Source organism: Pantherophis guttatus, chromosome 4 (assembly GCF_059756535.1).
Source record: "Pantherophis guttatus breed Tessera chromosome 4, ASM5975653v1, whole genome shotgun sequence".
NCBI lineage: Eukaryota > Metazoa > Chordata > Lepidosauria > Squamata > Colubridae > Pantherophis > Pantherophis guttatus.
In genome coordinates this window covers 26,125,621-26,138,219 of record NC_142066.1, presented here as the reverse complement: position 1 = coordinate 26,138,219, position 12,599 = coordinate 26,125,621, and the positions used below count along the sequence as shown (strand labels likewise).

At 40.2% G+C, this 12,599-nt stretch overlaps 1 protein-coding gene across 1 annotated transcript in view; it reads right to left on the bottom strand.

The window, feature by feature from the left end:
- The window catches only part of LOC117666857 (integrin alpha-X-like), a 49,991-nt gene that overhangs the window by 30,183 nt on the left and 7,209 nt on the right, over positions 1 to 12,599 (bottom strand). Inside the window, exons 2-10 of the mRNA XM_060692825.2 lie at positions 9,968 to 10,088; positions 9,742 to 9,836; positions 8,013 to 8,086; positions 7,700 to 7,814; positions 6,009 to 6,136; positions 4,576 to 4,724; positions 4,336 to 4,489; positions 1,585 to 1,723; positions 641 to 729 (exon numbers count right to left, since the gene is read on the bottom strand). Of these exons, the coding sequence (XP_060548808.2) occupies positions 641 to 729; positions 1,585 to 1,723; positions 4,336 to 4,489; positions 4,576 to 4,724; positions 6,009 to 6,136; positions 7,700 to 7,814; positions 8,013 to 8,086; positions 9,742 to 9,836; positions 9,968 to 10,088 (1,064 nt within the window). The remainder of the gene's footprint in view (positions 1 to 640; positions 730 to 1,584; positions 1,724 to 4,335; positions 4,490 to 4,575; positions 4,725 to 6,008; positions 6,137 to 7,699; positions 7,815 to 8,012; positions 8,087 to 9,741; positions 9,837 to 9,967; positions 10,089 to 12,599) is intronic.

Genomic DNA, 12,599 nt, shown 5'->3' with positions numbered 1-12,599 from the left:
CCCTCTGTGAGATGGTTCAGAAATGTGAAAAATAAATAAATAAATCCCCATTTCTTTTCCCACAAGGAAACTACCCATGTTTCCCCGAAAATAAAACCGGGTCTTATATTAATCTTTGCTCCAAAGATGCAGTTCGGGTGTATTTTCCTGTTAGGTCTTATTTTGGGGGAAATATGGTACTAAGTATGTCCATGTGGCTGATGATCTTAACTGGGGCTTATTTTTGAGGTAGGGCTTATATTATGAGCATCCTGAAAAATCACGCTAGGACTTATTTTCCGATTGGGTCTTATTTTTGGGTAAACAGGGTGCATACAGATTTTAATAACTGATTTTTCACTCTTCCCTATGGGTTCAGAGCAGCCTACTGCAGGGTTCTTCTTCTTTTTTTTAAGTATGATTCTTTTCCTTAAAATAGTGGTAAACTAATTGTGGGTCACTTGTGACTTTTAGTTGTGAAAAGAGACAGATGAAAATTTTCTCCCCCCTTTTTCCTTTGGATTTAGAGAAGTACTCCAGGTCAGAATGGGTCCCTAAATCATCCATACCATGCCTTAAAATCCTAAGTCTCTGCTTTTTTAGCCTTTTTTTTTTAATATGACAAAAGCTTATATTTTCACAAAGGATATAAATTACTCACCGGTGTAAGGAGGGAGCTGAATCCACCTTGGGAAAATTCTTTCTCGAAAAAACTGCTGTCTGAGGCATCAGGTGATGGTTTAGAGACTCCTTTTTCAAAGAAGAAAAATAACGAATAAGAGCAACAATTGGCAACAGCATCAAAATACTTGAATTTTATAAATCATGTGATAAATTTATGCGGTTTCCAATGCTGTCCGTGGCTTCTATGAGCTTCTCTGCTTTAAGGATGTGATGTCAGGATGGTGGAATCCTCGAGTTACAACCATAATGGAGCCTCTCCATTATGGTCATAAGTTGTAAGGGTTGTAAAATGGATCAGTCACATAACCAACCTGACTTTAGGACATTTTTAGCAGCAGCAAGTGCAACAGTGATTAAATGCGGACAGTGTGCCCATTATACAAATGCGGTCATTAAACAAATCCATTATTCACTATGGTAACGGTTTTCCCAAAAAAGCAGAAATGCCAGTTTTCCATGTTACCAAGCACCTGAAGTGCAATCATGTGAGCACGAGGAGGGGGCACTGTTAGAACTTCGAATCCGGGTTATAAGTACCCTTAGAGGTAGGTTGTAATTTCAACCAGTCACTAAGCGGCCGGTCAGAAATTGAGCATTACCTGTAGTAACATAATCTGTCACAAATGAAGCAAATGCTCTTGTTCCCTCATGAGCATGCCATTTGCCAAATTTTAAAAGTTTCATTTATCTTTTTGTTATCTTTTTTGGTTCTCCAGAGATGGGCTGAATTATTGCTCCCCTGAAGAACGAAGGTGGGTTGGGTCTCTATCCAATAATATTTATCACAGCCTTAAGATAAATCGCAGAGAAGAACAGGGAAGCTCTTATAGTTTGCCAACGAAAGAAACTTTAAGAATTAAAAAATAAATGAATCACCCTCCGAAGAGCATTAGGAGAATGATTGGAAAAGGATGTTCAAACCTTCAATATTAAAGATCTTATCCTTCAGCTGTTTCTGAAGTTGTCCAAGGGTGTCAAAACTTTCCACAGGGAAAACATTTTCATTTGATGATGCAATTCTGCGCAGCTCATCTTGAGCCGTCAAGAAATTCCGACCAACCTGATAGATACAAGGGGGAGGGAGGGAGAGGGATACACTGGATAATATATCTATGGAGATTCTCAGTCATCCAGGTCATGGTTGTCCCAAAGGTGCTGTTTCAAGAGGCAACTGGACTTTTTTTCATATTTCCTTGAAAATGTTTCGCTTCTCATCCAAGAAGCTTCTTCAGCTCTTGACGCTTCTTGGATGAGAAGCGAAGAGCTGAAGAAGCTTCTTGGATGAGAAGCAAAACGTCTTCAAAGAAAAACCAGAAAGTCCAGTTGCCTCTTGAAAAAGCACCTTTGGGACTAGATAATATAGATTGTCCTTAACTTATTATCACAATTGAGCCCCAAATCTCTGTTACTAAGCGAGACAGTTAAGTGAGTCTTGCCCCAAGGTAGGACCTTCCTTATCACCGTTGTTTAGTGAATCACTGCAATTGTGAAATTAGTAACATCGTTGTTATGTGATTCTTCCCTTTTGACTTTGCCTCGACACCTTACCGAACGGGAGGGGCACTCAAACACAAAGCCAGTCGGCGAAATACATGGATGCCATGATAATGGACACGGGTGCTGGTGATGGTGGCTGGAACGAAGTGATAAATATAGCGATGCCGGTGGTGGGATTAGTGGGGTTCGGTACAGCTAAATGTGGGCTGCTGGGGGTTAGGAAACCAGTCCCAAATAGGAGGACAGCTCAGTGGGACACTGTAGACGTGGACTGAAGATGTCATACACCAGCGACACGAGTAATTCTCAGGTGGCAGATTCAAAGAGAAAGTCAAACCACACAGCAGCTGACGCCGATTGGAGGTGATTGAAAGGACCCCGGCGGGAAGACTTATAAAGAGGAGCTGAGTAGCAGCTGCTCTCAGCTCCAACTTTACATCAGCATTTGCTGATGAACTGTCAAACAGCTGCTATTAAAGCGGGTTAGATCATGATTTGAGTCATGTGTTTAACTTGTCCAGCACAGGCAGTCAAGAAAAGCCGAGATGCTTGTCAGAAAGTCACAAAAGGGCATCACATGACACTGCAAATAAATGCTAGTTGCCAAGCAATTGAAATTTGATGATATGACTACGAGGATGCTACAACACTCATAAGTGTGATAAATGGTCATGTTACTTTTTTCAGTGCTGTTGTAACTTTGAACAGTCACTAAATGAATGGTTGTAGGTTGAGGACTACTGATAAGAACAAATTTGTACTAACTTCCCAGAACTTCACATCCCTTTCCCTTTCTAGCTACCAATTAGGCCAATTTCATCCAGGATGTTTCCTGGACTTAAAAGTGACTTCCAATGAATCTACCAATACATCATTCCTATAGTCAATAAGACAGAAGTCAAGCAGAAATATTGGTTATCTTGCTTTTAGTCCTACAACTTAAAAAAAAAAAAAGAGCTACTTTGTTATCCTGCCCAACAATAGACAAACATGGGATTCCCCAAACATGGGATTCCCCCTTCATTCACTAAGCTTTGGTTTGGTTTAGCCAGATGTATAGGCCACAGTGGTTGGGCTTGCAAAACACGTTAAGCCATAAACCAGGACCTCACAACTACTATGCTTTGAGCAGCAGATAAAGAATCATCCTCCAAAAGTGGACAGCGAGGGGATCCATTTTGGTGGCAGGTATCAAAGGTTTTGAGGAGTGGAATCTCTTCTCCACAACTTCTCAAAAAAATAAAAATTAAAAAAAAAAGAATTTTCCAACATTTGAGCATTATTTCACAGCTCCTAAAGTGATGTTGATGGGCCACAAGTACCCTTGAACCGTATTTTTTATATATTTCTGCCATATAACAAATGTTAGTTTATGACAGAAATATGTAAAAAATAATATGGTTTTTGTTTGAACCTGGATTCATATCTTGCTATACCAACACGCAGCTTGTTTGGTTTTGACTCAGCATTATCTGTGACATTTAATTCCTCAGAAAGCGCAATAACTTCACCTATCCTATGCACTTTTACTCCTGAATCATCTCTGTTCTGCTAGACCAGGGTTTCCCAACCTTAACAACTTTAAGAAGAATGGACTTCAAATCCCAGAATTCTCCAGCCAGTGTCCAGTCCTTTAAAGAAGCTCTTGAGCTTCCAAAATTCTTAGACCAACTTTCCTCAAACTGATGTTCTCCAGACAGACTTCAACTTCTAAAATGTTTAACCAGCAATGGCCAAATACTTAGAGACCATGAGGTTGTTCAATATTGTCTTGAACCCTTTGAAGAAGCTCCTAAAGTTGTCTAGATTTTGCCCAGTGCGGTGTGCCCAGCCTCTCTTTGTAGACAAGGAATGCTCAAAGTTTTATGTTTAATAAAATCAGTTCTTGACAAGATGGCAGTGACTAGAGGTGCCATAATTACAAATTCCTACACGTCCTTGTTTGAAGTCCACCTGAAGCAGTATTTTCAACCTTGGCAACTTCCAAATATGTGACTTCAAGTACCAGAAAGTTCTTCAATGACCATGTTGGCTGAGGAATTCTGGGATCTGCAGTCCACAACCAGCGTGGCCAGTGATGAGAATTCTGGGAGTTGAAGTCCATGCATCTGGAAATGGTCAAGATTGGGAAACGTTGATCTAGAACCACTGTCTCCACCCCATTTCCCTGCATACCCCAATGGCATAGCGGATTATCCCTTTTTTGTTGGCAGCTTCTGTTGCCTGTTTAAATGTGGTCCTTCTGTCATTGGAGATGCCATCCGTCAGGACAATGAGCAGCTTCTTGCTGTGAGGGCGTATGCCACGATTTGCTGTGAAGACTTCATCTCTGTAAAGAGAACCATAACTGAGTGGGTCTATAAGGCACATTGGAGACTTTTCCCTCCCTCCCACCTTCCCTTCTCTGGTACTCACACCACATGGACAATAGCAGACGGAGTGTAGGTTTCTCCCCTGAAACGCTTGAAGTTGTGGATAAGATCTTTAATCTTCTCTCTAGTGTTGTTATAGGTCGCGAAATCAAAAACAAGCGTAAATATAGAGGAGTACTGAACCACTGCAAACTGGGGACGGAAAAAGAAAAAAGATATTTGTGTATATGTGTGTGTAATACATCCACACACACACACACACACATACTGTATGCATAGATACACAGTATATATAAATACTTTTAACATTATATAAGACAGGAAAGAAAGAAGAATATTAGATAACCATGAGCCGCAGTGGCACAGTGGTTAGAATGCAGTACTGCAGGCTACTTCTGCTGACTACTGGCTGGCTGCAATTTGGCAGTTCGAATCTCACCAGGCTCAAGGTTGACTCAGCCTTCCATCCTTCCGTGGTGGGTAAAATGAGGACCCAGATTGTTGGGGGCAAGAGGCTGACTCTGTAAACCGCTTAGAGGGCTGTTAAAGCACCGTGAAGTGGTATATAAGTCTAAGTGCTATTACTATTGCTAACCACCAAAAGCAGGCACATCTCAAAATTTAGTCATATTCCCCATCTATTCTCAGAGTTGTCAGAAGTACAGCTACTGTTATTTGATCACACATTCATTCTTTGAGATCCAATAAAAATCTGATTTATCTCTCTATGAATTTCACATTAAAATTTTATCAGTGACCTTAGTCCAGTGACAAATCAAGGAAGAATTTCCACTATTGAGTAATTGACTTAGCGGCTAAGACTAAAAATAAGTTCCCTTTTTGTTTAATGTTGACCTAGCACCCCCCTCCCCCCAAAGAAAGATATTTAGTAACTTCCTGATACAATGTTTGGTTCTCCTGCAGTTATTACGGGAGCTACAGAACCATAGTAGTAGACTTTGGGGAAAGTCTAGTAATTTTATATTAATGATCCCTCACCTTTCTTCCTGCAACCTGCAATTCTTAAAAATATTACTACAGGTAGTCCTCAACTTACAAGCACAACTGAGCCTAAAATTTATGTTGCTAAATGAAAAATTTATTAAAATGTATTTAAGGAGGAGGAGGAGGAGGAGGAGGAGGAGGAGGAGGAGGAGGAGGAGGAGGAGGAGGAGAGGAGAAGGAGAAGGAGAGGAAGAAGAAGAAGAAGAAGAAGAAGAAGAAGAAGAAGAAGAAGAAGAAGAAGAAGAAGAAGAAGAAGAAGAAGAAGAAGAAGAAGAAGAAGAAGAAGAAGAAGAAGAAGAAGACTCCTCTAGTGTCCCTTCAGATTTGGGCTCGGAATGTAACCAGCCAATGTCGGATTGCATAGAACACCTCTAAACCAAAATTTGCACAAAGCCAAGCTGTGGCTATTCCATAAAGGGATTGAAATTATCAGTCCCACGTGCTCTGCATGCCCTCAAATCTTGCTCTCACCTGCACATTTGCCCCAGCCACCGAGTCCATCAGGTTCAGGAAGAAGTTCTTCATGATGTGGAGCTCAGGGTCTTTAATGCTCCCAGAATCATCGTATAAAATCACAGCGTCCACACCAAAGACGCATTCTGGGTGGATAAGAAGGAAGAGAGATTGAATAAACTTTAGGATTACCTTAGCAAATTTCCAGACGTTGGTCGGAAAATTTTCCTGGGTTTCCTATATTTGGCATATAAATTTAACAGATGGATGGGTGGATGGATGGATGGAGAGCGAGAGAGAGAGGGGTAATAGATAGATAGATAGATAATAGATAAAAGATTAAGATAAATAGATAATAGATAATAGATAATAGATAATAGATAATAGATAATAGATAATAGATTAAGATAGATAGATAATATATTGATAGATGATAGATAGATAATAGATAATAAATAATAGATATAGATGATAGATAATAGATAATAGATTTAGATAGATAGATAGATAGATAGATAGATAATATATTGATAGATGATAGATAGATAGATAATAGATAATAGATACCATGTTTCCCCGAAAATAAAACCCTGTCTTATATTTTTTTGAACCCCGAAATAAGCCCAGAGAAAATGGCGGGGACCGGCTGTGCATGTGTTTAAATATTTTTGGGGAGGGCTTAATTTCAGGGGAGGCTTATTTTATGAATGTGCTCAAAAGCCCGATTGGGCTTATTATCAGGGGATGTCTTATTTTAGGGGAAAGGTTAATAGATAATAGATAAAGATAGAAGATAGATAGATAGGTAGGTAGGTAGGTAGGTAGGTAGGTAGATAGATAGATAGGGAAACAAGCAAACAAAAGAACAAACAAACAAACATTATTCACTCATTATAAAGAAAATTGATCTCTATGGTTGGTAGTAGAATCCAAAGGAAATTTCTTTTTTTTAACTCCTTCTTCCATATAATTACAGGTAGTCCTTAGCTTACGACCACAATTGAGCCCAAAGTTTATGTTGCTAAATGAGAGATTTGTTAAGTATATAAGGTTTTATATTCTGTAGGCCGCCTTGCCATGTGCAAATAGGCAACAATATAAAATAAATAAATAAGTAAATAAATGAATGAATGAATGAATGAATGAATGAATGAATAAACAAACAAACAAATAAATAAATAAATAAATTCATATTTAGTATGGTTGCAATATCTTGGAGTCAGATGATCCCCTTCTGAGATTTTTTTGACAAGCAAAGTCAATGGGGAATTCACTTAATTCACTTAACAACCGTGTTACTAACTTAACAACTGCAGTGATTCACATAACAAGTGTGGCAAGAAAGGTCGCAAATGGGGAAAAACTTACTTAACAACTGTCTTGCTTAGCAACAGAAAGTTTGGACTCAATTTTGTCATAAGTTAAGAATTACATGTACATGGTTTCTTATCATGGCTGGCTTGACCAGGAAGCAAAATGAGATAGATATCTCTGGCAATAAATTGTGGGTGTCCCAAGATGTCACCAATAATTATTTAATGTGCTATTGTTAGCATTTTTACTGTCAAGGAGAAGAATAATTCCTTGCAGAACATTTTGCCTTGGCTAGCTTCTGAGAGAGATGGGTGCCATTTTTATCCTTTCTCAAATAGCAAAGATCTTGGCACAATCTACCTTTCAAATGTGCAAATGTGAACTTCTCATCTGACCTTGGAAAGCTGGCTGGATCTCTTTCACATTTCCTTCGAAGCCATTCAGAATATAGCAGATGCCGTTCAGATAATCGAGTTGCCCACATCTTCGTTCCCAAGTGGGACCACAGGCCTGTGTGTAGGAAGAGCCAACACAAATAGCTCTTGTAAACTTTGGCAGAATCAACAAGAATTCTCCATTATACACCCAGAACAGCTCAGTCTTTGTGAGCAATGGGCTCTCATCCTATGCAAACCGACATAGATTCTAGGATTCGTACTAATATTTTTATTGTGCTTAGATTTTTTAAAAATTCTATTTGAGTCTTACCATTATCTTGGATTCAGACTCTTCATCAGCAGCCATTGAAAGACCTAAAGATATTCTAGGAACGACCTTAGCATCTGAAAAGATAGAGCAGGGGATTGGACTAGAAGACCTCCAAAGTCCCTTCCAACTCTGTTATTCTGTTTGTCTCTATTTCATAATCTTATCACTTTCAAACACACACGTCGAACCAAGGCAGCCTTTTTTAAAAATAAATAATATTTCATGATTTATTGGTCTTATTAGTGGCTCAAATGCATTCTGCAACTTTGCCTGGCTAAGAGATTTTGGAAGAGGTGCATGGAGTTGAAGCAAGGACCTACATCCACATGTGCACTGTTGTGCATTACTGTCAGGAATTGCTCAGATCAAATGCTAATGACTAAGAATGCACTTTTAAAAAATGATTTTACTATTATATTTCTAATCTGTCCAATAACAGACATTCTGCAAGTTGATTGCAAAGGTAGCAAAAATATATATAGAAAAAATAAAAACAGAAATAATAAGGTATGGTTAATTAATAGCACAGGGAAGAATCATAATAATTATTGTGTCCTATTTCCTGTGAGAACCTCAAGCCTTTCATAGTTTTTGAAATTATTCCCGCCACAAGATCATATTGAAATAATTCCCTGTCTTCGGAGGAGACTGAGAAAATTAGACTTGGAGCCCTAAGAAAATATAGGTAGTCCTTGAAATACAACAGTTCATTTAGTGACTGTTACAACGGCACTGAAAATAGTGACTTATGACCATTTGTCACAACTTATGACCATTGCAGCATCCCAATGGTCATGTGATTTACATACAGATGCTTGACAACTGACTCATATTTATGACAGTTGTAGTGTTCAGGAGTCATTTTGTGACCTTCTGACAAGCAAAGTCAATAGGGAACTCAGATTCATTTAACAATTTAATAAATTTAATAAATGAATGGTTAAATTCATTTAACCAGGTTCATTTAAATTAGTAAATTAATTAGTAAAATTAATTTACTAATTTAACAACGGCAGTGATTCCCTTAACAAATATGGCAAGAAAAGTCATAAAATGAGACCAATTCACTTAACAAATTTTTCACGTAACAAAATACTTTTTTTAAAAAAATTTGATTTATATGCCGCCCTTCTCCGGAGACTCAGGGCGGCTTACAATGCGTTAAGCAATAGCCTTCATCCTTTTGTATATTTATACAAAGTCAGCTTATTGCCCCCACAACTCGGTCCTCAATTTACCTACCTTAGAAAGGATGGAAGGCTGAGTCAACCTTGAGCCTTGGCGAGATTCGAACCTGCAGTAATTGCAGGCAGCTGGTCTTAATAACCAGCTTAATAACAGGGTGCCTTATACGCTTAGTTGAGATCATAAATTGAGGACTACCTGTAATCTCATAAAATATAATCCTTTAGATTACAGTTGGATTGGATTCCAAATCGTAATAATTCATGTTTTTTCTTAATCATGGTTTGTTGACAAATCACTATTAACTGGGTTGATGGACCTGCTAATCTATAATATCCAAACTAAAATAGCTAAATTCATGTAACATGCTAACAAAAAATCAAACTATATTACGGTTTAGGGATCTATGTGAACCCAGTAACATGTAAAGCCAGTTCAAGCTTTCAATGCCAGTGTACTTTAAGAAATTCTCTTTTCATAAAATAAAATGGAAAAAAATATCCATATGTGGGAGAGTCACAAATGTATTTCAGCTTGCACTTACTGTTGAGGACAATTGGTTGACACCTCTGTGTATCGTATGAGCATTGGAAAAGAGAGCCTGTCCGGTTGCCTGCGTAGGGAGCACTCACTACCAACCTGAAGGGATGTTAAATAATATTTTAGAATTAATATTTAAATATTATTTTAGAATTAGTAGTTGAGACACGCAGATCACTTCAAGAAAAGCAAGAGATCCATGTTCTTAACGTAATCAGCTCCATCCTCACCAGGAATTGCCGTTGGATTTTGTCTGGATGACGCGATAGCCAAACTGGTCAGTTTCCTCTCCAAGGAAAATCACAGGAGCCTCAAAATCGATGAGATTGAAAGCTGAAAAGCACTGAAGGCCTGCAACAGAGGAAAGGCAGCATAGAATCAATCAGCATAGAAGCCCATCTGGGTTTTTTCCTTCAAAAAGGGGCTGATGACAGTAATGGAGGTAGGATAGTGAATTATTCATACACAGATGAATAATTCAGTGTACAACCACGATTGGGGCTGAACTTCAGTCACAAGGCGGTCATTAAATAAGTCATGCCTGATCTTACAGCCTCTTTTGCCGCAGTCGTTAAGAAAATCACTGTAGTTGTTAAGCGAATCCATTGACTTTGTTTGTAGGAAGTCAGCTGGGAAGGTCGCAAATCAGGGGTGAAATGCTCCTGGTTCGGATCGGATCGCCCGATCCAGTAGCGATGGAGGCGGGTGGTTCGCAGAACCGGAAGCAAAAATCCCTGCCCCCCCCCATTGCCCAGCTGAGTCGCGCAATCATCAGAGGCTTTTTTTTATTTTTAAAAGCATTTTTTCTACAACCTCTTTCAGCCGAAGAGGTTATAGAAAAAATGTTTTTAAAGGGAAAAAAAGCCTCTGCCAATCAGGCAAGTCAGCTGGGATTGTCAAAGGCTTTTTTTAAAAAAAGCTTCTGCCGATCAGGCAAGAAGGGTTTCAAGCCTAGGTACAGCACGGAAACGGCATTGGTCGCGTTGGTTGATGATCTCTGGAGGGCTCGGGACAGGGGTTGTTCCTCTGTCCTGGTCCTATTAGACCTCTCAGAGGCTTTCGATACCATTGACCATGGTATTATGCTGGGCCAGTTGGAAGAGCTGGGGATGGGGGGCACCGTTTTGCGCTGGTTCTCCTCCTTTCTCTCAGACCGGTCACAGTCTGTTTTGACAGGGGGACAGAGGTCGCCCCCGAGGTGCCTTGTGTGTGGGGTGCCACAAGGGTTGGTCCTCTCGCCCCTTCTGTTCAACATTTATATGAAGCCGCTGGGTGAGATCATCCATGGTTTCGGGGTGAAGTACCATCAGTATGCTGATGATACTCAGCTGTACATCTCCACCTCGGGCCACCCCAATGATGCCCTTGAAGTGATGTCCCAGTGCCTGGAGGCCATGCAGATCTGGATGGGGAGAAACAGATTCAGGCTCAACCCATCCAAGACCGAGTGGCTGTGGTTTCCGGCGTCCCGATATAGCTAGCTGGCGCCATCGCTGGCTATTGGGGGCGAGTCGTTGGCCCTCACAGAGAGGGCTCGCAACTTGGGCGTCCTTCTGGATACACGGCTGTCCTTAGATGTCATGCCTTCATCACTTCCCGTCTGGACTACTGTAATGCTCTCTACATGGGGCTCCCCTTGAGGAGTACCCGGAGACTCCAATTGGTCCAGAATGAGGCCGCGCGGATGGTTATGGGAGCGACATGGCCCTCCCACGTAACACCTCTCCTGCGCGAGCTGCACTGGCTCCCGGTGGTCTTCCGGGTGCGTTTCAGGGTACTGGTTACCACCTTTAGAGCACTCCATGGCTCAGGACCTGGTTATCTATGAGACTGTCTTCTGCCACAGGTAGCCCCTCACCGACCAGTACACTCCCACAGAGAGGGACTTCTCAGGGTGCCGTTGGCCAAACAGTGTTGACTGGCGGCCCCCAGGGGGAGAGCCTTCTCTGTGGGGGCACCTGCCCTTTGGAACGAGCTCCTCCCAGAGATACGGAGGATCCCAGATATGCACACTTTCCGCCGTGCCCTCAAGACCTTTTTATTCCATCAAGCGGGGCTGTCCTAACCCTTTTTAATTGTTTAATTTTTAATTTGGATTTGTTCTTAAAAATAGGGGTGTTTTAATTAGTGGGCCAAATCTATTTAATATGTCTTTTAACTTGTTTTTAAATTTTATATTATATTTGTTTTATTTATGGCTGTTCACCATCCTGAGTCCTTCAGGAGTAGGGCGGTATATAAATTTAAATAATAAATAAATAAAATAAGCAAGTCAGCTGGGATCATCAGAGGCTTTTAAAAAAAAAAGCTTCTGCCGATCAGGCAAGTCAACTGCGATCATCAGAGGCTTTAACAGCATTTTTCTTACAACCTCTTCAGAACTGGTAGTAACAATTTTACATTCACCACTGTTGCAAATGGGAATCATGTGGCTCAGAGGAGCTGCAAGCATCTTAAATTTATGTCAGGAGAACTAAGGAAAAAATTTCCTGATAGTTAAAACAATTAATCATTGCAATGATTTGCCTCCAGAAGTTGTGAATGCTCCAACTTTGGAGGCTTTTAAGATTTTTACGACTTTTCTTGCCAGAGTTGTTAAGTGAATCACTGCAGTTGCTAAGTTAACAACACAGTTGTTAAGTGAATCTGACTTTCCCATTAACTTTGCTTGTCAAAAGGTCGCAAAAGGGGATCACGTGACCTCAGGACACTGCAACTGTCATAAGTGTGAGTCAATTGCCATGTGTCTGAATTCTGATCACGTGATCATGGAGATGCTGCAATGGTCATAAGTGTGAAAAATGGCCATGAGTCCCTTTTTTTCAGTGCCGCTGTAAGTTCGAACAGTCATTAATGAACTGT